We start from the raw sequence: 19,332 nt of genomic DNA, 5'->3' as shown, positions 1-19,332 counted from the left end.
TCCACAGCCAATATGCAGCAGAGTTGGGCTCTTCTGACTCCCACTGCAGTGTTTGTTCTTCTGTATCAGGCTGTTATATCTAGTACTATTATTTGTATTACAAACTCATTACTAATGGCATTTTCATCAGTGTGTGGGGATGTAGCCAAAGAGGTTATTGTGTGACCAACAGCCCTTTCTACAGAAGCCTCCTTGCCCTGCCTGTTGCTACTGTGGCTTTTACAGCATCCTTGTCCCTCAAAGGCTGATCCGTGCCAAGTAGGCCCATAGCTGTGCTGCATATTTTTTAAAAGAAGCCTTCATACTACTATAATGTAGGCCTCTTTCTTGGCCTCTAGCCAATTGTCACCTGCCTGTGGGGAAGATTCCTTTGCCTTGCTTGGTTGCAGACAATTCTCTGTGTAAAAACCCAGTCTCTCTCTGGAGAGACTGGGAAATATAGGGATCAGCTTCAGGTTTGAGGTCATTGGCGCGTGTCAATGTTTAAGAGAGCATCAAACCGTTTCTATGAAATAGTTTTTAAAAATGAAAGATCCTCTTCCCCTCCCCCCCAAAAAAAGAAAGAGCTGAAACAGAAAGAATGAAGAGGGACAAAGGAAGCAACAGAGAATCAAATGTAGAATGTCAAAAGGGAGGAGTTGTAGATAAAGTCAAGAAATAGAGAGGAACCAGACCAAAAAAGAGAAGAGAATGTCCTGGGGTGTGTTAGTCCAGATAAAAGAAAAAGCAGATGTCTTATGTTACAAGCCAAAGAGGAGATAACGTTGTTTTCCTCCCCTATTGTTGCTCTCATTCCTCCTGTGACTGGATGGTGGGAGGAAGACTTTGAAAAGATAATAGTTTCATCTTACAACTGGAGGGTAGAAATAGGAAGGACCAGGCAGAAGGACTGCAGTCCCAAAACTTGGAGCCTGCTGGAGAAGGTAGACATCAGGAAGGAAGACTTCTATTACTTGAAAGCCCCTCACAGCAGTGGTATAAGTTAATGCTTTCAACCTGAATGCAATTGACGGAATAACAGGAATGGTATTTGTGAGTTACTTCAGCTCTAAGGTCCAGCTTTTAAGTCTCTCATACCACAATCGAGTTTAGGTTAGACTTCTGTGTGTGGGTCTGCCGCGGGCGAAAAGAGGAGGGTACTGCTGAGGAAGCCAGAGAGGTTGGGGGGGGGGTCAGTAAGGGAAAGTTGGGCTTTCTAAAAATGGAATTATTTATTGAAAACTTCATGTTGGTTCTCAACATAAATAACTAAATGTGTTTATGTACAACTAGCTTAATTTGAATGCATAAAATGGCTTAAGTCTGCAGTCACTCACTTTTCCTAATATGGATATAATGTAGATGCTTTTCTAGTTTTTCTTTTTTAAAATTTGCATTATATTTCATAAAGGTATTTCCAGATTTCTTTATAGTTCTCAAAATTGTATTATAGCATTCTGTAGTGTTAATGTGCTGTAATTTATTTAACCACCACCCAATTCTTTGATGTTTGGATTATTTCTGGTTTTTTGCAATTACATATAATGCTGCTGTGAAAATCATGAAAGTCTTTGAATAGAGAGCTGTTTTTTCTCCCTAAAATACCTTCAGGATATCTTCCCAACATTACTATATACTTATAATACCAGTTGGTTTTCTCCTCGAAATTCTACAGATGTTTAATACCACCAGCACTGGATGCATGTACCTGCTTCTCTCTAATCTTCCTCTGCCCCCTCCCCCAGCATTGTTTTGTTGCTCTTAATTATTTTTCCAATTTGATAGGTGAGAGATGGTACCTCAAAGTTGGTTTAATTTGCATTTCATTGATTATTAGCAAAGTTGAGCATTGTTTCAAGTGGTTGTTAACAATTTGATTCCTCTTTAAAATTGCCTATTTGTAGATTTTGATCAGGGACTGGGAGTTATCTTTTTGAATTTTTAACAGTTCCTAATGCATTTTAGATGTTGTTTTCTTTGACATGTTTGCTGTAATTTTTTTTTAATCTGTTTTTTTCTCTTTTTTATTTCATTTTTTTTTGTTGTGAAGGACTTTTAAAACATTTTGATAGTCAAACCCATTTACTTTGTTCTTAATTTCTTCTGTTTGTTGAATAGAAAAAAAATTCACCTCCCTGCCACAATTGGGACAAATACATAATTTATTTTTTTTCTAATATCCTTTTTATGTTTGTCTCTCCAGCTGGAATTCCCTGAGGGATATGGTGGAAGATACGGGTTGGGGCTTGGTTTTTAATGGCAGAGATCTTTCTTTTTCTTCTTGGACGCTTGCAGATGAAGACTCTCCAGTGGCTGAGATGCTACCTGGTGACCCATTTCATGTCATTACTGGTTTGTTTGTTTTTTTCCAATTACATGTAACATTCATTTAAAATTTTTTGCGTTCCAAATTTCTCTCCTTCCTTTCCTCCCCTCCCCCCTCTCTGAGATGGTGAGCAATTTGATACAGGTTATACATGTGCAATCATACAAAACATATTTCTATATTAGTCACGTTGTACAAGAAGACACTGCAGAAAAAAACATGCTAAAAATATAGAAAGTGAAAAATAGTATGCTTTGATCTGCGTTCGGACTCCATCAGTTCTTTCTCTGGATGTGGATTTTTATTATGAGTTCTTTGGGATTGTCTTGGATCATTGTATTGCTGAGAATAGTTAAGTTATTCACAGTGGATCATCATACAATATTGCTGTTACTGTGTACAATGTTCTTCTGGGTCTGCTCACTTTGCTGTGCATCAGTTCATATAAATCTTTCCAGGTTTTTCCGAAGTCATCCTGCTTGTCATTTCTTATACGTTACTGGTTTATTATGAGGCTAATTTTGCCTGGACCTGTTTCATTGACTAGTTCTGATAAATTTTGATGAACGAATGTTTAACTTGTTTTTTTTTCATATATCGCTGTTATTTCCCAGTGTACTATCTGCTTTCTCTCCTGTCCCCCCTCTTCTTCACCCTCTTATGTTTATTTCTTTACAGCAACCAGAGACCACTCTAAGTCATGAGATGTCTGGGCTGAATTGGAAACCCTTTGTCTATGGCGGCCTTGCCTCTATTGTCGCAGAGTTTGGTAAGGATCTTGTGAAAGTTTTGGAATCTGTTTTCCTGGTAGCGGTTGGTTCTAGACTTTTGTTAATAAGCTTAGGCCAAAGGAAACAAATATAGTAGCTCATTTGTATCAGAAATAGTTGTCTTAAAACCATCTTCTTTAATATTTCAAGGATTGTTTCAGTGTGAACACTCCTATCCAAGCAGATCCTAACACCTTTCTGACCTCAAACATGTTTTTCAAAAGTAGCTGAGGTCAAAAAAATATATCCCCCTTCAGCCAACCTGTTGATGAGCCTCAGTGAACTTTGTTGGGTTGGTCCTCAGATGTTTAACTGACTGTATAGAGCTTTTCTGTCTTTGGCTGCAAAGTATATAATCAATCTGATTTCCAGATTGATCATCTGCTGATGTCCATATGTAGAGTCGTCTTTTGAGTTGTTGAAAAAGAGTGTTTGCTGTGGCCAGTGAGTTATCTTGACAAAACTTTTATCAGTCTCTGCCCTGCTTCATTTTGTGCTCCAAGGCCCAACTTGCTTGTTATTCCAATTATCTTTTGATTTCCTTTCTTAGCATTCCAATCCCCTCTGATGAATGTGACATCTTTTGGTGTTATTTCTAGAAGATGCTGTAAGTCTTCATGGAACTGATCAACTTTGGCCTCTTTGGCATCAGTGGTCAGAGCATGGATTTGTATTACTGTGATGTTGAATGATTTGCCTTGGATTCGAACAGAGGTCATTCGCTCCTTTTTGAGATTATACCCCAGTACTGCTTTTCTCACCCTTTTATTGACTATGAGGGCTACTCCATTTCTTCTAAGGGATTCTTGTGTACTACAAATAGTGTGATTAGAGGTCATCCTCAGGCTTTGTACAAGTAAGCTTTGAGGGAGAAAAGTACAACATATCATGACAGTAGGTGTTCTTCTTAGGCACCCATAGTAATGGGACGCTAAATAAGGTGACAGTAGCACATCGTCAACACTGTCATCACAGTCAGTCCCTCATCTGTTGGTGCTTTGTGGCATATAAATATACTTTAGTTGGTCCTTATACCAATAGAGAGACAGCAAGGGGTGATGGAGATTCAGCCTCAGAGCCAGGGAGACCTTCAAAGCAGGGTTCAAGTCCTGCCTCAGACACACCCCAGCTGTGTGTGCAACACTCTGGGCAAGTCACCGAACCTCTCAGTGCCCCAGGCAACTCTCTATAACTCTCAGTTACAGATCCAAATGGGTAGAGGGAGTCTTTTCATCTGGAGCTACTGCGTTGATAAAATCATGGGCTCGGACAGAGAGCCAGCAACCTTGTGAGAGGTATGAGGGCAAGTCCTATTATCTCCACTTGATTGAGGAAGAAATAGAGGCCTAGAGAGATAAGGTCATATATCAACTAAATATCAGAGATGAGACTTAAAACCCAGAGCTTCTTATTCAAAATCTCAATCTCTTTCCAGTACACCATGTTGCCTCTCTTAAGCCATACACTGATAGAGTTTATGTTTAATTGTAGGCAGATGAAGTTATGAAAAACCAGATTTAACAGAGCCATTTCTGACCTTTGAGCTTTCTGACAATGAATTGTAATAGTCATCCAGGGAAAGTGATAGAAATGAAAATGGAGAGCTGGATAAGATAGGTAGATTCAGTTGGATTCCGTATCAACTTTCTTATTAGATTTTAGGCTTCTAGATTGAGGAGAGTGGTACATTTTCTCATCTCTTCTCTTGTGCTTCTTATTACATAGTTTTTTTTTTTCTTTTTTGGTACTTGGACCACCAAAGACCATCATCTTGGGAACTTAGAATCCTTGAGATAGTACTTGATTCAATTTAACCCATTTCATTTATAATAACCCCTTCCATGATTTTACAGCAATGAAAAAGGGGTGTAACTAAACAATACTTATTTTTCCAGGTCTCTTTTGGGATGAGTTCTACACTGCCAGAGAGACCAAATTCAGTGAAGCCAAACAGAGCTTTCTTTCAGTTTGGCCCCAACCTGCCTTTCCAACTTTGTCACCTACTGCCTCATGTTCTTCAGTCTAGCCAAACAGGACCACTTGTTGTTACGCCAACATGGCCATGCATTTTTACCTTGTCATCTAAACTGTTCCTTATCCTTGCAATGCCTCTCTTCCTTATTGATATCCTGTCTGTCCTTCAAGAATCAGATCAAATGCTACCTTTTGGGCTCTTTCTTTTTTGATTTGGTCCTCTGTCTCTCCTTCTTTCTCTCCCCACCTCCCAACCTGGAAGTGATTTCTCCCTAATTTGATCCCATAGTCCTTTAGTCTCCTTTCATACTTTTCTATTCTAAGTTGTGTTATATATTTTCTTTTTTTCATATTAGATTATAAATTCTTTGATGGACTTTGCCTTGCTTTTTATGTTTGTAGCTTCCCTTAGAATTTTCAAAACAATCTAAAAGAAAATAATCTCTAAGGTCCACTCTAGCTCTAAATTCTGTGGAAAATAATTGACATTCTTTTTTTTCTAAATAGATTTTATTGGTATCTTTTTTGTTTTTTGTATCACCAACATTTCCCTTGTGTCTCTGCCCCTCCCTCCTTGAGAGCCAGCCTTATAATGAAGAATTTGTTTTAAAGAGGAATAAGAGAAAAAAAATTTAACAAAACCAATCAACATATTTCAACCCCTGAGCTTATATGCATTGCTCTATACCTGGGGACCTCCATCTCTGTAAAGGAACAGAAGTTGGTAATTCACTTGTTCTTAACTGAAAAACTAGTTGGACTGTTCATCTGAGAACAGCAGAAAACAATTGCCTGGCAATCTGTACTTCTTCTATAAGTCTGCAATAATGAAAAAAGAGTTTGAGTTTAACAAAACAGATAATTCCCAGACCTCTCTTAGTATTAGTTCTGCACTTATTTATGGGACTTTTGGAGCATTTTATGGGACAAAAACTCAGTCCTAATAGTACACTATAAAAAAATCGCCCAGAAAACATTTTGGTTGTTGATTAAATTTTATAGAATTAACAATGAATTAAAACCTTGTCATAAAATATCTTGCTATACCATAAGTTTAATAGTATTAATGCTAGAAGTCATCTAGCAATATGGTAATGTGTGATTATAATAATGTAATAGCTTATATTCCAATAGTACTTTAAGGTTTACAAAGTACTTTGCATATATTATCTCATGAAAGTACTTTTCACAAAAAGGCCTGGTCCTCTGACAGCTCTCTATTGCAGTATAGAATCATAGCACCATAGAGCTGGAAGGGAAAGACCATCTTGTCTAACTCTTACATTTTAGAGATGGAGAACCTGAGGCCCAGAGAAGAGCAGTCATTTGCCCAAGATCACACAGCTAGTCAGCATGCGAGTTAAAACTATGATCTACTGACTCCTAGTCCAGTTTTGTACTATTGGTTATATCTAATCTTTTTTTTTTTAAATTGTCATCTATTTAGACTCAATTCTTGTGCTCAGATTTGCCCCTGGTACTCTTTGTAAATATCTCTGAATGGACGTTTCCCTCCCTAGGAACCTTTCCAGTGGATCTTACCAAAACACGCCTTCAGGTTCAAGGCCAAGCCATCGATGCTCGCTTTAAAGAGATAAAATATAAAGGAATGTTCCATGCCTTATTCCGGATCTATAAAGAAGAAGGTATCCTAGCCCTGTATTCTGGGTAAGACTAGGTTTCTCTTTTTTTTGATAGGTAGAATTTTCAAAGAAGCCACAGAATTCTAAATATATGGTTGTATACTCTTCATGTTAACCAATATGTCATCCAGTTTATACTTTATCGACTTGCCAAGCCTTGAGTCTGGCCTTCTATGTTATGTTGTCCATAACTGATGGATTCCCAAATAGATATGATATCCTAGAACTGGTTTTTTCTCATCTTCATAAAGGTTAGTTATAGCCATCATAAGTAGCCATAATTAAGTAGCCATAATTAACCATATGTCAAGGTTTGTGGTTCTGTAATATTTACTGCCTTCCTTGCTGGATTGAAAGATTTGGAATTCCCCTTTAAAGAAAGGATATTCTAGCTGTTGGCGTATGAAATGGAAAGCACAGAAAGTGAGAGTGATGTGGAAAGAGTGTCAGATTGGGGGGCAGAAGCCTGGCTGTCACTTACTGCCTCCTTCACCTTGAGCAAATCACTCTCCTGGACTCGGTGCCCTCATCTGTGAAAATGAGGACATTGCACTAGATGACCTCTAAGGTCTCTTCCAGTTCTGACACTCTGTGATCAAGTGGATAATTTGAAGGTAGGCCTCCAGAAAGTCTGATTATCTGGGGCCTCTCCTAAAGTATTTACACTACAATATGGTGTATTAGAGCCATCTGTATTTCTGTTTTATACCTTCTTTAAAATGAGTTCCATGACGGCAGGGACTAAGTTTTACCCATAAACTTTATATCTTTCTCAATGCTAGTACAGTGCTTGCCATACAGTAGGTGCCTAATTACTGTTTGTTGAATTGAATGGAAATTAACCTTATCAAGCTTAGCCAAACTTTATTTGGACAGCAAAACTGTAGGAAAAATAAAATTGTAATGCATTCTGAAATGAACTGGTAATGATTCAACAATAACCCATGTCATTATGTTCCTTATGACCAACATGGATAACCAAAACATTTCTTGCTTTTGTCAGCTTCTGCAATCTCATTCCACAAACACAGTTTCATTGCCTGGTATACAGACTGTGCTTGGTACTAGGGAGATAAAGTCCAAACCAAAGATCCACTGTTTCTAAAGAGCCTCCATTCTACTGAGAAACTACAGCGAGTATATAGATAAATGAATAGAGCCTTGGTAGAGGAGGGAGTAGCTATGTTTACTCTTTCTTGTGGGGTGGGCCGTGGGGGTATCAGGGAAGGCTTCATGTAGGGGCCTAGGAGCTGTGCTGGGCCTAGAAGGAGATACAGATTCTTAGAGGAGCAGCTGGGGAAGGAGAATATTCAAGGCATGGGGGACGGCTCACATGAATTCACAGAGGAAGGAGATTGATTGTCAAGTGTGAAGAATAGCTAATAAGCCAATTTGTTTAGAAAGTAAAGTACTTGAGGGGAAATGACATGTAATAAGGTTAGAAAGGTAGGTTGGAACCAGATGGAGGACAGCCTCAAATTCCAGGCTGAGGAGTTTGTATTTTTTTTTGACTAGGCAGTGGGGTTAAGTGACTTGCCCAGGGTCACACAGCTAGTAAGTGTCAAGTGTCTGAGGCCAGATTTGAACTCAAGTCCTCCTGACTCCAGGGCCAGTGCTCTTATCCACTGCACCACCAAGCTGCCCTGTGTATTTTTTTTTTTTTAGAAACAATGGGGAGCCACTGATAACTTTTGAGCAGAGGAATAACTTGTGAAACCTGTGCCTTTGGAAGATTATTTGGGCAGTTTCATGGAGGATGGATTGGAGAGGAGAGAAGCTAGAAGCAGTGATCCTGATTAGGAGTCTGAACTAGCACATTGGCTGCGTGAGAGAAAAAGGGGGCCGAATGTGAGAGGTATCACTGGTAGGGTAGGGGCTGTGAGGGAGGGGGAGGAGGCAATGCTGACTCTGAGGTTAGGAATCTAGGTAACTGGAGCCATCCAGATCATGGTGTCCTCAGCAGAGATAGGGAGGTTTACAGGGGGCCCTGTTTTGTGTGTTAGATGTGCTGATAGAGCACCAGCTGACACCTGTCTGACAGCCCTTGGTAATGAGGGGACTGGAATTGAGGTGAGAGATTCCGGATGGAGTTGGGAGTTATCTTCTTAGAGATAAGCCATCTGGTGGGAGCTGCTGAGATTACCGAGGGAGAGAGCGTAGCCAGAGAAGGGAGACGAGGATAGAGCTTTGGAGGACACGTACACTTAGGGGATAGGAGATGGATGTAGAGCCAAGAGGGAAGTCTAAAGGCGACTAGTCAGATAGGTAGGCAGATAGCGTCATGGAGGCCAAGAGAGAGGGGAGTGTTTAGGATGATAAGACAGTCAGCAGTGTTAGAAATTGTATCGAGGTCAGAGAGGATGAGACCTGAGGAAAAAGCTATTAGATTTAGTAGTTATGAGATGAGCAGTGGGGTCAGAAGCTAGATTTCAAGGGGTTGAGAATCGGGGCTTGGCAGTGCAAGGGAAGAGAGACGCAGGGTGATAGTTAGAGGGGGTGAGTGAGTCAAGTGTAGCTTTAAGGAAAGAGAAGACCTGGATATGTTTGTGGCCAGTGGAGAACTGGGCTGCAGCTCTCCCCATTGGAGAAATCTTCGGAAACAGATCAGACGAAATTCCTTGGGTTCCTGAGCAGCGTTTTAAAGGGGTAAGATCTTTTACAGGGGCGGGGAACCTGGGGCCTTGAGGCCACATGTGGCCCTGTAGGTCCTCAAATGCGGCCCTTTGACTGAATCCAAACTTCACTATCCAAAACTTCCAAAAGGCCACACCCAAGGACCTAGAAGGCCACCTGTGGCCTCGAGGCCCCAACCCTGTTTTAGGAGCTTAGGTCTAGAACTAAAGGTTCTTAACCTTCTTTTTGTCATGGACCCATTTGGGATTCTGCCTGGTTAAGCTCTTCTCAGAATGCATATGATAAAATACATAGGATTACAAAGGAATCCAATTATACTGGGAAAAACAGTTATCAGAGTATTAAAGAACCATTCACAGACCCCATGTTAAGAGCCCCTGCTCTGGTATTTCTTGAAGGTTTATTCGCTACTGATTATGAAGTAGAGAATTAAAAAAAAAATTCTCATTCTTTTACATCCACATCACTGCCTCTCCAAAGCCTTCTTGGATTTCCCATTACATACTAAATGAAAAGCAGGCTTTTGAGCCTGGCATTGAAAAGGACCCAGCTTCTCAGCCTTATCCTACTCTACTCCATCACGGAATCAACGCCAAACAAGACTACAAGGGAAGCCATTCCCTGAATATGTCCCATGCTCCCCAGCTCTTTGCCTCTGATCCTGTTCATGTTCTTCTTCCTCACTTCTGTTGACATCTTAGCTATCCCTGGCTAAAGTGCTGCCTTCCCAGCCAAGTCTTCCTTGATTTTCCTTCCCAGCTGGCAGTGCTTTCTCCATCCTCTGATCTCATAGTGCTGTATCTTCCAATTTTGTAGTTATTTTCTAATTTGTGTTATATTTATTTGAATACACGTTTTCTGCCCCCACTAGATTGTAAGCTTCTCTGGGGCCTAGACCATGTCTGTGTGTCCCCCAGCAGCTGGCATAGGGCTGTTCATACATGCTTGATAAGTGTAGACTGAATGAAGTGCCTGAGATCTAAAGAAAACCTGTGTGATGCTAGACAACTCATTTGCAGATGTTCACTCATGTCCTTGCCTCTTCTCTTTTGCAGAATTGCTCCTGCTATACTAAGACAGGCATCCTATGGCACCATCAAGATCGGCATCTATCAAAGCTTGAAGCGTTTGTTTGTAGATCGTTTAGAAGGTCAGTGTGGGCAGTTTTCTTGGGGGTGTTATTTGAGTGGGTTATTGGAACCCCCTGTTCCCAAGAGCTGAAGCCAGGCCACAGCATGACAGATGACAGCTCACCTTGTGTGCCTGGAGGGGAAGTGTTCTCACTTAGCCCGACTGTCCCTGGGGAGCTGACTTCTGCACACTGTGTCATTGTCCTTCAGGTTTGCCCCTTCTTTTCCTGGCCCTGCCAGAGGGCACGTGGTAGAATCCTATTGCTCAGCAAATGAATAAGGTAATCCTCTCGGAGCAGTCCAGTTGCCTCTTTTGTTCTCTTCTCCACCTGATTTCAGAAGATTATTTTGCTGGGTTTGGTCTTCAGAGTCCTCCCTAACGTGGCCCGCCCTTCTGCCTTCCCAGTTATCTTACAACTTATTCTTCATCACACATACTCTTTGATCCAGTGACACTAGCCTCCTGGCTGTTCCATGAACAAAACACTCTGTGTCTCAGCTCTGGATGTTATCCCTGGCTTTCCGTCACACCTGGCAAGTTTTCCCTCCCTGGCTTCCTTTAAGTCCCAACTAAAATCCCACCTTCTACCGGAAACCTTTCCTAGCCCCTCTTAATTCTTTCTTCATTATTTCCTATTTTTCCTGGATATAGCTTGTTTGCACACATTTTTTTGTTTGTTATCTCCCCCATTAGAATGTGAGTTCCTTGAGGGTAGGGACTGTCTTTTGCCTCTTTTTGTGTGCCCAGTGCTTAGCACAGTGCCAGGCACATTGGAGGCACTTAATAAATGTTTAGTGATTGATTGATTGATTGATAGTTCCCTACCTTTGCAAAAAAGAAGAGGGAGGTGCATTTTCTCATTTCTTCTTTGTAGCCAAGCTTGCTACCGGGACTTTGAAGAACTTAAAGAATCTTGGACCTAACGTAGCATCTTAAATCTCTGGATTTCTTTGTCAAAAGATCGGCAGTTTTACTTTAAAGCACTCTCTGCTGGTCCCATGGCTTTCTTCCTCCACTGTCCTAGCACTATGTTCCGGGATTCTGGCATGAACTCACAGTGAGTGATCTCCCATCCTCTTTTTCTTTCCAGATGAAACCCTTCTAATTAATATGATCTGTGGGGTGGTGTCTGGAGTGATATCGTCCACTATAGCCAACCCCATGGATGTGTTAAAGGTGAGTGTGTGGTATCTCGGGCTGATTGGAACATGTGGTTTTATTCTTGACTTGGGGCTTGGTGAAATGCCAAGGTGGCTGGCCCCATTGGGGAAGGAAGAAGTCTCCCTCCAAGTTTGTCAAGTCTGAGAAGCAGCAGAGCTATTTAAAACCCAGGGAAGGGGTGGTCACATTCACTCAAGAATTCAGGCTCACAAAGGGTTAGGCCAGAGATGGCTGAGAATATCGCTCAGGACGTTTTAACCTCCTTTATGTATCTTGGATCCCTTGGACAGCAGTCTCAGGAAGTCTAGGGATTGGACCCTTTCTCAGAGTCATGGTTTTAAATCATTGGAGGAAGAGCTGAATTTCAGCTAAATAACAGGGAAAATAAAGATGATATTTTTTTCTGTCTAAGTTCACAGACTCCCTGAAATATATATATATATATGAACCTCTAAGTTAACTCCTGATATAGGGAAAAGAACCCTAGACTCATAGTCAGGAGCCATGAGATCTAGTTTGGGGTTTGACCTTTATTGGCTGTGTGGCCATGGGTAAGTCATTTCTCTTTCCTGAGCCTCAGTTTCCTCATCTGTAAAATGGGAAAAATAACTTGCACCCCCCCCTCCCCTCACAAGAGTGTTGGGAGAAAAGCATTTAATGTTCTTTATAAATGGGAGCAATTTTTGTTACTAATTCTTTTTTTTGTGAGGCAATTGGGGTTAAATGACTTGCCCAGAGTCACCCAGTTAGTAAGTGCCAAGTATCTGAGGCCGGATTTGAACTCAGGTCCTCCTGACTCCAGGGTCAGTGCTCTATTCACCGTGCCACCTAGCTACCCCTTGTTACTAATTTTTAAAAGGGATTTGCCATGCTGCTAATACTAGGAGGACCAGGAGTCAAAGAATACTGGAATGTTAGAGCATAAAGGGATTTTAGTGTACCGAGGAGGAAACTGAGGCCCAGAGAGATTGTGGCTCATTGAAGGTTGCACAACTCATTAAGTAGCAGAGGTGACACTTGAGGCCAAGGTCTTTTGACTCCAAGTCCAGGGTTCTTTGGGCTAACATGGGCTTTCATAATAGAGATCATCTAGTCCAATCTCTGCCTTTGGCAGCAATGTGAAATATTATTCTTTGAAACATTGTGACATAATGGGTAGGGAGCTGCCCTTGGCATCAGGAAGCCTTAGGTTCAAGTCTCACCTCTGACACATGTTGGCTCTGTGACCCTGGACAAGTCACTTCCCCTCCTCATTGCCCCAGGCATCTCTCAAAAACTCAAAGTTGCAGAGTACTTACCAACCTTCATTGGTGGAGGGAGTTTCCTCACCCTGGAGTTCCCTACATCAGTGACATCATTGTGTAGCCCCTCTCCCTGCTCCCTGATTTATATTTAGGTAGACTTTCTACCACTGATGGGAAATCAAAATAGATAAATAACCTGAACTAATGAGAAGGTGAAATGGAATTTCCTTCATGAAGCCTTTCCTGGCCTGTCTTCTGTTTCTCCCCACCCCTAAGTTGAAAATGGTCTTTTTTCCTGTGTACTTTGTGGGACAAAATGTTAGATTTCCTTTCTACACTTGGTATTTTCTTTTAGTTCTTGGGGTTCTCAGACCCACGAGCATATGTTGTTTCTGGGTACCATCTCTGGGTCTGTGAATACTCTGTCCACTGTTAGCGATCCAGGTTCATGCCCACTTTCTTGTTCTGTGAGTATCTCAACTGTAGCTCTCAATATGGCTTCCACAGAACTGGAGGCCCTTCTCCAGCCCAGGGGGTCTAGGAAGTCTTAAAAAAAAAATCTTGATAATAATTTGAACGTAACTGAATTCCTTTGTAAATACTATGGAATGCATTTTATACATAAAAAATCATTCTTCTGAGAAGGGGAGCACAGGCTTCCTCTGACTGCCAAGGGGATCCAGGACACAGCCCTCTGGGGCGTCACTGGAGCACCTTGATCCCTCTCTGTCACTTTGTGAGCAGCGCATCTCCTTTTGGGGATTTAAATGTGTTCTTTTCATTTCCTTATTCTACTCTCTAGCCCCGGGTCCCTCAGAATTATTTTCCTCTTCCAGTAATGGCAGAATTTGCTTGTGAGGAATGTGAGGCAGGAAAAACCAACCTTCCTCACCCTTTCCTCCTGTCCCTTCGTGAAATCTGACATGTTTATTTTATCATGATGGTCAATGATTTTCATTCAAGCCTTGTTTTATTTTCTTAACCACAAAGTTCCTTTTAAGTTCTCTCTGGTCAACGTGAGACATTTGCCTTTTCTTGTCTTAGATTCGAATGCAAGCTCAAGGAAGCTTATTCCAAGGGGGCATGATTGGCAGTTTCATTGATATATACCAGCAGGAAGGCACAAGAGGCCTGTGGAGGGTGAGCACGGCTTTTCTGGGCGTTATTCTGTGTGAATGCGAGTGGGAATTGGTTTTTAGAAATAGATCCTACAGTTGTTAATAGTTATAATTTCTTGGGCGATTCAAGAAATTCAGTAACAAGCCCTTTACTTTTATGGTATCAAATTGCTTATGAAAGGGCAACACTTTGCAAGTAGTCTTAACTATAATATTTATTGGGAGTTTATTACATCTAGTTTTGCTCATAGACTTAAAAAACTCTCAAACAAGAAAGGAGGCCTCGAGGCTGCAGGTTCCCCAGCCCTGGTCTAGTTTAACCTTATTTGACAGAGGAGGAAACTGAGGTCCAGAGGAGGGGAAGTGACTTCCCCAAGATCATATGGTAGGTCTCCTGACTTGTGGTGCAGTGGGCTGCCTCTCTTGTTTAATTTTGATCCATTATACTAGTATGTGACTATGGATTTAGTTCCTTGATCACTCTTTTCCATGCTACTGAAAAGCGATTTATGTCCAAGAACTATGGGATGCTTGTAAATAAAGACAAATGAGACTCATCTTCACAAGCCTGCTGTGCAGCAGGTAGATAGGCAGAGAGAGAGAGTGAAAGAAGGAAAGTAGAAATCCTTCTACACAGTTCTAAATAAAAAGATGGGCTTGTCACTTGTTAATGACAGCCAGTGGCCATTCTGATTTGCCTCTCTGGAGCAACAAAAGAAACCCTTCAGCCTAGTTCCTCAAAGCAAGGGAGAGCCAAAGAGCAGAGGAGTAGCGGGAGGTGTGAGATTCGGGGGGCTTAAGCCCCTGCTCTACCATTAATTGGGGCCCAGTGAGACTCTGAGGTGGTGCTAGCTGGGAAGGAAGCCTGGCTCCCGTGCAGAGCACCAAGGCGGGGCCTAACTGCATGGCCTCGTTGCCCATCTGCTTTCTGCCTTCTGCCTTTGCTGCCTTTCCAGCATCCATCCTTCCTGACTGTACTAGGCTTGGTTGGAAGAGCCTTGGGATGAGCTTTCTTCCTCATTGGCTGGTCTTGCTGCATATGTTTTGTTTTGTTTTGTTTTAGCGGAAGGACTGAACTAGGGATGCTGATATCCTAGCGCTAGAGGCCTCATTTCTGACTGGGTTGTTTTGGCCCTTCTCAGCCCCATCCCAGTAGCTGTGCTTTGCCCTGCGTTCACTGACACTTGTGTTTGGCAGGGTGTGGTCCCGACGGCTCAGCGTGCTGCCATCGTTGTGGGAGTCGAGCTGCCGGTCTATGATATTACCAAAAAGCACTTAATAATGTCAGGGCTGCTGGGAGACACAATCTTTACCCACTTCGTGTAAGTATGCCACTCAGCTCCCACTCTTTGTACTCTGGATCTTGAGTGCTGAGGCCTCATTCACTGCATTCCTGCCACGAAATCAGTCACTGGCGCTTGTGGCCAACTTTGAGGAAGACCTTTGTCTCTCCCATTACCCAAGCCCCAGGCCTCCTGAGAAGTGTTCCCCTCCGGGATTCCAGAGGGTGTGGGCAGCACCCGGTAACCTGGTACAGCAGCAAACCAAATGCCTAGAGGTTTGACACCTGTTTGCACAGAGCCTCCTAGTGAAGCCGCACATCTGCAAACTGCTTTGGCCTAACATTCATTTAAAAAGTAAACTTTGCTCCGCAGGAGTCAGGAAAAAGCTGAAATTCAATAGAGCACATGGATTGGAGCCATAGATCCTGCCTGAGCACTGGGGATTTTTCCTTCTCCCTTGGATTTTCTTGCTTATTCCTGTAGTCAGTCTGATAGTCTGCTATCCAAGTGCATTGTGCTTCTGAAGCTATGGTTTGAAAAGCATTGGTAACTAATGGATGGTGTATGATGCTTCCTGCTCAGATAGCTTATCTCAGCTCATAACCTGCCTTCCCAAGCAGCAGGCTCAGTCTGTGTTAACAACTTGCAACTTGGTTAGAGTCTTCTCTCTGAATAATACCACAAGGGCCAATCTTTCTGCCTCCTTAAATAGGTCCAAAGGAGAAAGCACCCAGTTCTTGCCAAAGGGTTGGCCTTTTTAGGAGTAGGGAGTCATGGGGTAGGCTTGGGCCTACTGAGCTCTTCTCTGAACAGTTTGTGTCTTCAGTTCTAGCTTTTCCTGTGGCTTGGCTGGAGCTCTTGCTTCTAACCCAGTTGATGTGGTGCGTACCCGCATGATGAACCAGCGGGCCATTGTGGGCAACATGGAACTGTACAAGGGCACTTTGGATGGCCTGCTGAAGGTATGGAGCATTCAGATGGGATAAGAGAGCTTCTAAGTGCCATCTTAAAAGATGACTTTAGAGCTCCTTGTTTAGCTGGCTGAAATGTTGCTTCCCAGCCTTATAGTTTTGCCAGGGGTGGAGTGGGAGTGGGTTGGGTTGTCTTGTCTTCAGGCCCACCTGTTCTTGCAGAAATCTTTGATGTCATCTGTCTATCAATACAAACCAGGCTTGAAAGTAGCTATGATTTTTGGTATAACCACTGAAAACAAAGTAAGCTCAAAAGATGTGATTGTTTCTCTGTTGCTAATGATGAAGATGAATCTGGGCCTGAGTTTGAGAAAGGTAAGGGAGGTAGATCAGTTTGGGTGGTTGGAGCTCCAGAGCCTGGTTTGGTTTGTTTCTTGCTTTGGGAAATATTGCTTTGACCAGTTTATTTGGAAAAGGTGGGAATGTGTGTGTGTGTGTGGGGGGGGAAGTTCTCTCTGAAATTTGGCACCTTTTCCCACATCATTTTACTCTCTTCTCTCCATCCTCATTTTTTATTAACTTTGTTTTCTTTCTGGTTATGTCTAAGTGAGTCTAAAAATACACAGGGACACCAGAGTCAACCCTGGGACAAGTTCTTACATATAAATGTCTTTAAATAACAATCTCCCCCAAGTATATTAAAAAGAAAAAGATCTGATATGCAAAAATATCACTACGTACTTTTAAGGAACACATGTAATGAATAAATCCAGGGATGCTTTTGTATATACAAAGTTGAAAATCGTTTCCCAAACATGTTACTTGTGGGTATCACTTTTTTTTAAATTCCAAATTTCCCTTTCCATCAATATGTGCTGCCAGCCTGGGCAACGTTACCTTCCTGCAGAGAGGTATTGGCCAAATGAAATGATCTACTGACATTTAGCAACTGTCACATCATAGCTCTGCTTCTTGCACTGCTTGAGATCTTGGACCCACCTACTCTGTTCCTTGGGCACTGGCTTCTAGCTGTCCAGGTCTACCATTGCAGTTAGTAAGTGTCAAGTTTCTGAGGCCGGATTTGAACTCAGGTCCTCCTGACTTCAGGGCCGTTGCTCTATCTACTGTGCCACCTAGCTGCCCCTTTGGGTTTCATTTGGGCTGCCTTTCATCCTTTTCTGGAACCCAGGCTCAAAAGAATGACCTGGGTGCTATAATTGTTACCTGGTGAACAAGTTCTCAATGCCTTGGGTAAGGGAGTGTACCCAGGGCACTCATAGTATCTCTTCTCTAGGCAGTTGCCAAATAGCCACTAGGTGGAGCTCATTCCAGCTGTGTTCCCAGAAATCAAGTTACTTCCTGAGTCGTTTCATCTGCAGGGGCCCAGAGAATTGGTCGGGAAGGGTATTTTTCTCCAGTGCTTCCAATGTCTTTTGCAGAATAGAGTGGGGCATATTTAATACACACATGAACATGCAGGGCCCATCCTAAAAAAAAATTCCAAACTATTAAAAAGTTTTAGGTAAAAAGTGAAAAATGATCATTGTTCAGGACAGGGTGTTTGGAGAGGCTATTTCTAGAAGGCACATATGTGTTTAGAAACCAGATCATTCTAGCATTGTTGAGGACTTAGGCTGCTTTGGGAAGGTAGCCATAATCCCTGTGGGGAGGAGGGTGGGATTGTCTGAAATGAAGACCAAGGCAAAATAAATACACACTGGGTTTTGATTTCTGTCTCCTCAGACTTGGAAGAGTGAAGGCTTCTTTGCCCTGTATAAGGGATTTTGGCCAAACTGGCTCCGCCTGGGTCCCTGGAACATTATTGTATCCTTTGGAACTTGAGAAGGAAAGCAGGTGCTGTAAACTACCAGGTAACTCTAGACAGAGGGCAAAAATTCATGATTGTTGGGAGCTTTAGGTGGTAAGAAACTCAAGGGCACAAATGGTAGCAGAAATGAACAAAGGGTTAAAACAAAATTCATGTCCTGAGTGGGACAGGGTCAGATATTGAAATAGCTGATTGGATGAGGCTGGGCTGGGGAGCCACAGACCTCTCTCTCTGGAGGCTGATGCAAACCAGAGGGTTTGGAATAGATGGGCAAAAGGTGGTTGGTTTGGGTTTGTTTCTTTTTTAGAGACTGTTCTTGACTTGTGGTTGTGACATGGCTCTGAGCCAGAGGACATAGCACATTGGGGTGGTTTTGCTGTCATCCCTCTCCCCTATACAAAATAGGACCAAAATGGCTGCAGACAAAGGGGACATCAGGAAGGTGCCCAATGGAGTAGGTATCCAGAGCAGAGTAGCATCAGCATGGAGGACTCTCTATGATAATCACCATTTATTGAGCATCGGTGTGCTCATTGGAAGATTACCAGAAAGCTCATTCCCTACTTGTTTGGAGCCTAGCTCTAATTGGAGGGATGGTAGTGGGAAGATGGGAGAGTCTTTTTCTTCTCACAACTCCTATACTATACTTGTTAAGTTTGCTTGCCTTTTTAAAAAAAATAGCCTCTATAGTCATCATACATGTCCTCCCTTTGTGCCTAGAGTAGTGTTAGGCACATGGTTGGGTAATGGGTATATTTTCCAGGTCCTTTTTGAATGAGTGCAGCTTACATGAGTGGTCACTAAGTAGCTGAGGGCTAAGGGGACTTGTTTGGCTGTGATTGAGTGACCCAATCTTGTGTCTCTTCCGTAACTCGGTCTTCAGTTTTTTATTACCTATGAGCAGCTTAAGAGGCTTACCTTCTAAAGGCAAGTGATGCTGTTCACAGTAGTTCAGATGTGTGTCAGCCCAGCGCTGCCAACCCCACCACCATTTTCTCCTGCTCCCTGTGTCTTGGCGCACTTTTGACAAGAACCTATGTATCTGCTGAACACGTGGTTCCCGAGGGCATCCTGGCTGAAGAGGACCTGGTGCAAAGGATTTGGAGTTGTGTTGTGTGTTTGTGTTTTCATGTGGTTGACTTTTCCATAAAGTGAAGTGTCAAAAGTGAGACTCTCTGGCCCGAGACTGGTATCTTCTGTGAAGATGGATGCTAACAGGGGATTTCAAAATTGACCTTCCTCTCAAGTTGGGGTAGAGCAGAAGGCAGAGGCCAGGGCAGTTCCTGCTGTTGTAGTCTTGCAGACCTTGTTTCTCATTAAAGTATTTATT

The 19,332-nt window shown here is 42.4% G+C and overlaps 1 protein-coding gene across 1 annotated transcript in view; it reads left to right on the top strand.

The window, feature by feature from the left end:
* SLC25A14 (solute carrier family 25 member 14) overlaps window positions 1-19,332 on the top strand; it is a 25,630-nt gene extending 6,298 nt beyond the window's left edge. Inside the window, exons 2-10 of the mRNA XM_027836246.1 lie at window positions 2,984-3,074; window positions 6,570-6,717; window positions 10,382-10,476; window positions 11,548-11,633; window positions 13,907-14,002; window positions 15,178-15,302; window positions 16,090-16,225; window positions 17,918-17,998; window positions 18,886-19,332. Of these exons, the coding sequence (XP_027692047.1) occupies window positions 3,011-3,074; window positions 6,570-6,717; window positions 10,382-10,476; window positions 11,548-11,633; window positions 13,907-14,002; window positions 15,178-15,302; window positions 16,090-16,225; window positions 17,918-17,998; window positions 18,886-18,927 (873 nt within the window). The 5' untranslated portion in view covers window positions 2,984-3,010 and the 3' untranslated portion in view covers window positions 18,928-19,332. The remainder of the gene's footprint in view (window positions 1-2,983; window positions 3,075-6,569; window positions 6,718-10,381; window positions 10,477-11,547; window positions 11,634-13,906; window positions 14,003-15,177; window positions 15,303-16,089; window positions 16,226-17,917; window positions 17,999-18,885) is intronic.

The sequence above is a fragment of the Vombatus ursinus genome, unplaced genomic scaffold, assembly GCF_900497805.2.
Source record: "Vombatus ursinus unplaced genomic scaffold, bare-nosed wombat genome assembly UNPS02004437.1, whole genome shotgun sequence".
NCBI lineage: Eukaryota > Metazoa > Chordata > Mammalia > Diprotodontia > Vombatidae > Vombatus > Vombatus ursinus.
The sequence above is the reverse complement of the archived record's forward strand: the minus strand, read 5'-3'. Positions and strand labels throughout refer to the sequence as shown.